Source organism: Hibiscus syriacus, unplaced genomic scaffold, assembly GCF_006381635.1.
Source record: "Hibiscus syriacus cultivar Baekdansim isolate YM2019G1 unplaced genomic scaffold, ASM638163v2 tig00110610_pilon, whole genome shotgun sequence".
Classification (NCBI taxonomy): Eukaryota; Viridiplantae; Streptophyta; class Magnoliopsida; order Malvales; family Malvaceae; genus Hibiscus; species Hibiscus syriacus.
In genome coordinates this window covers 3567506-3571128 of record NW_024062800.1, presented here as the reverse complement: position 1 = coordinate 3571128, position 3623 = coordinate 3567506, and the positions used below count along the sequence as shown (strand labels likewise).

Sequence of the window (3623 nt, the reverse complement as noted above, 5' to 3'; positions counted from 1 at the left end):
TTTTTCAATTAATGATTTTTTAAATATTAAAATTAAAATTAATAAACAATATAAACGTAAAAGATTAAAATATTTTTTTTATAATTTTCATTTTAACAATTAATAAGAAAATTGAATATAATGAAATATGAACAGTTTCTAAAAAAAATAATATAAAAACTCTGATTCATAAAAATAAAATATAAAAATATAAAATAAAGCTTTAGAAATCTTGGACATATTTAAACATTTATAAATATAATACAATAATAGACCATAAGCATGTATGTGTAGCCCAAAACTAATCGAAAAAGAATGGGCCAAATCTTCTATTCTTCTTGGAGGCCCATATTAACATTTGAAGCTGTTTTTCAATTAGTTTTACGGTAAAATATAAAAATAGTTCTCAAACCTTTAGGGTCCTTGTATTTTGGTCACCTAACGTTTGAAACTTACATTAGCATCACTGAATTTTTAATTCGTTTTCATTTATGTCCTTATCGTTACTTTCCTTTAGTTAGTTTGATCTAACGTGATACTTAACCCCGTGAACTCTTCTGTTTTCTCACCCCAAATTCATCCTATTCTTATTGATTTTCTCTTCATCCAGACAAGAAAGGATGCTCGAATTGGCTTTTTGGAGATGACCCGTAAAGCCCCATTTGTGGCCGATGATACTAAGACTGCAAATAAGGATGCCCCACCACGGCTGCTGGCATTTGTTGTTGTTGCTGCCTTGTTAGTGACGCTGTAGTGCTGGCATTGGTACGAAGAGTAAGAAATGCTCTAAATTAGCTCGACCAGGATGAAGAAAGTGTGGTGGAACCGGTTAGCTTGCAAAAAAATGGTCCGTCACTGGATCAGCCGAGGCCCTACATCCGCCATTAGCATCGCCTTCACTACCACCAGACAAGCCTTACATCCTCTTCAAATAAAGGCAATACTTCTGCCAATGACTCGCAACATTTTCTCTCGTCAAGCCATCGCCACTCATCAACTACATTGTGGTCTTGGGGGCAGCGTTCTTGATCCTCAAATGAGCCACAATGTCGACGAATCTCTTGTGGAGTTGTGGGGTCCACACGAGGCGAGATTGCTTGAGAGTGCGCGTGGGCTCATCTCCAACTGCCTCTGAACCTAGGTCCCTGGAATTGACGACAAATTTGGATAAGGAGGGTTGAGAAGGAGGCAGCTAAGCCGAGGAAAGCGGAGGAGGAGAAAGCTATTGCTGTTGAGCATGCTTTGGGTTGCGAATGTCGAAGTTGAGATCAAGATCGGGAGTAATTAGGGATTAGGAAAAAGCCATAAGCTCCTCCGATGAGGGAAGCTCTTCCTCCCATCTGGAGAACCAATTTGAGTCTTCTTCCCCCATAATTATTCACAGAAATGGAAACCCAAATAGAGCTACAAATCCAAAGTTTAAAGTTCGAGTTGTACATCAATTGCAGTAGTATTGTCGGTAGGGATGTAACTCATTTAGATTTTAGGTAGGGTTTGTGGAATTTGGGTCTGTTGAAGCTCTATATGAATACAGGTTTCTGGAATTTATTTGGGTTTCGATTAATCTTCTCTCTTGTTCCTCTTTTGTATGCTTGTGTTGTGTTCTGTGATGTTAATTCAGTTCAACAAGAAGAAGTAGGATATTGTTTGGCTGAAGAGAAAATCACTGAGAAAATAGAATGAATTTGGGGTGAGAAAACAGAAGGGTTACGGGGTTAAGTGTCACGTCAGTTCAAACTAACGAAAGATAATAACGAGGATAGAAATGAAAATGAACAAAAAGTTCAAAGACGATAACGTAAGTTTCAAAAGTTTGGTGATCAAAATGTAAGCTCTCTAAACGTTAGGGGTCTATTATTATATTTTACCCTTGGTTTTAAAATCATAACCATCCCAAATCCTTCCTCAACCAGTTCAGCAGATCCACCCAAAACAAAATATTTAAAAACAATGTCGAAACCGGCTGTTTACTTTCTTATCCTCCTGTTGACGGCGGCGACGCCGCCACGTTTGGCTGATTCAAGCGACGACACGAATCACGCGTACTTGCCTTGTTCGGACACGAGAGTCCAGGTATCGGATGGGTTCACTTTTGGGATCGCGTTCGCACCAAGGACATCGTTCTACTTCAACAGCTCGCTTCAGTTGTCTCCTTGCGATCGTCGGCTCTCGCTAACGAACTCCGGCTCTCGCCTCGCTCTCTTTAGACCTAAAGTTGACGAGATCTCTCTCCTCACGATCAACACATCTTCTTTTTCTCCGGTCAGTCCACGCTCTTAGCCTATCCTTTTTATTTTAAATAATTTCTTGAAAATTTTTATTACAAAGTTTCGAGAATGATGGGATCTGATGATCCATGGTTGGAATTCAATGTAAGTTATGAGTTTACTTAGATCTTTAAGGTGCCGTTTTGTGTCTTGCTTATTTCGCAGAAGCAGATGAGATAAGAGTAAAATCTAAGTTGACTAAAATTGAGAAAACGATTAAAGTAGTATATGTTTAAATCACCCTTTTTATTATTGAAAATAAGTGATGTTTGTAGTAATTAGTAAAGGTGAATACCAAACAGTGCCTAAATTGTTGATTTTATTCCAACCTAAATCATGAATTTAAGGCACTTCTTTATACAGGGAAGTCGCAGTTCTATCACACGAATATGATATAATAATGCCTGGAGCTTTTGGTATTTTCAGGACTCGGTTGGTGGGTATATGGTTGCATTTGCTGGTCGAAAATATGCTGCAAGGTCCCTTCCTGCTTTCGTTGCAAACGGAACCTACACCGTAACAAGCTTCACTCTTGTAAGGAACTAAGAAGAATTCATTTTTCTGATTTCATGGTATTGGTTTTTTTTACCCTGGTAATTGTCTTCAGAAACTGATAGTGGTCTCGTTTATGCAGGTTCTCGAGTTTAAGAAAGGCAGGCTGCAAAACTTGTTTTGGAAAAGGGATGGCTGCAAACAATGTCCGGGGAAATCAAATTTTATTTGCCTAAACAAACAAGATTGTGCAATTAATACAAACAACTGTAAAAACCATGGAGGTTCTGTTGATTGCAGCATCGGTATACAACTAGCATTTTCTGGAACAGATAAGCACCTTTCTGCCCTGAACTCATGGTATGAAGTTGAGAACCTTCGGCAGTACTCACTGTTCGGCCTTTATTCTAATCTCAGAGATTCTCTCACTAGCCAATACAATAAGATCTTTTGATGATGCTTTTGATGGTTTCATCTTCTTTTAGTTGTACGTATGCTGTAATTCTTTTTCCTTGTGCTTTCTAATTGATGTTGTGTCCACATCTATTGTTGCCTCTATTGCTTTCGGGTGAAACTGCTGCTCGTACAGTTCGAAGATAGTTATGTGGGTGTATTATGTTCAATTGCGTTTACTTTTTGTTTGTAATTACAAATCTGATTCATATGAATGCTTTGTTCTTCATGCTATCTAGCTTTAACTTTTGAAGTTTTGATGCCGTTAATGTTAGCTAACTTCTTGAAAGATTTTCTCATTTGGTTCGATTTTTTAATAGTATGTTTCTTATTAACCGGTTTTGCAATTAGTCTTTATGAAGCTGCTATTTTCACAAAGCTACCTTTACATTTTTTGTTTTATCTCTATCTGTTCTCTCCCTTGTTCAATCC

General features: G+C 37.7%; 1 protein-coding gene and 1 pseudogene across 1 annotated transcript; one reads left to right on the top strand and one right to left on the bottom strand.

Moving 5' to 3' along the window:
* Window positions 1–581: 581 nt before the first annotated feature.
* Window positions 582–1443, bottom strand: LOC120135633 (annotated as a pseudogene).
* A 460-nt stretch (window positions 1444–1903) lies between these two features.
* Window positions 1904–3425, top strand: LOC120135427. Its single transcript, XM_039151684.1, has 3 exons — window positions 1904–2241; window positions 2673–2780; window positions 2881–3425. Exons 1-3 carry the CDS (start codon window positions 1930–1932, stop codon window positions 3190–3192), a joined length of 732 nt encoding a protein of 243 aa, XP_039007615.1. The 5' UTR covers window positions 1904–1929; the 3' UTR covers window positions 3193–3425.
* The last annotated feature ends 198 nt before the right edge of the window (window positions 3426–3623 follow it).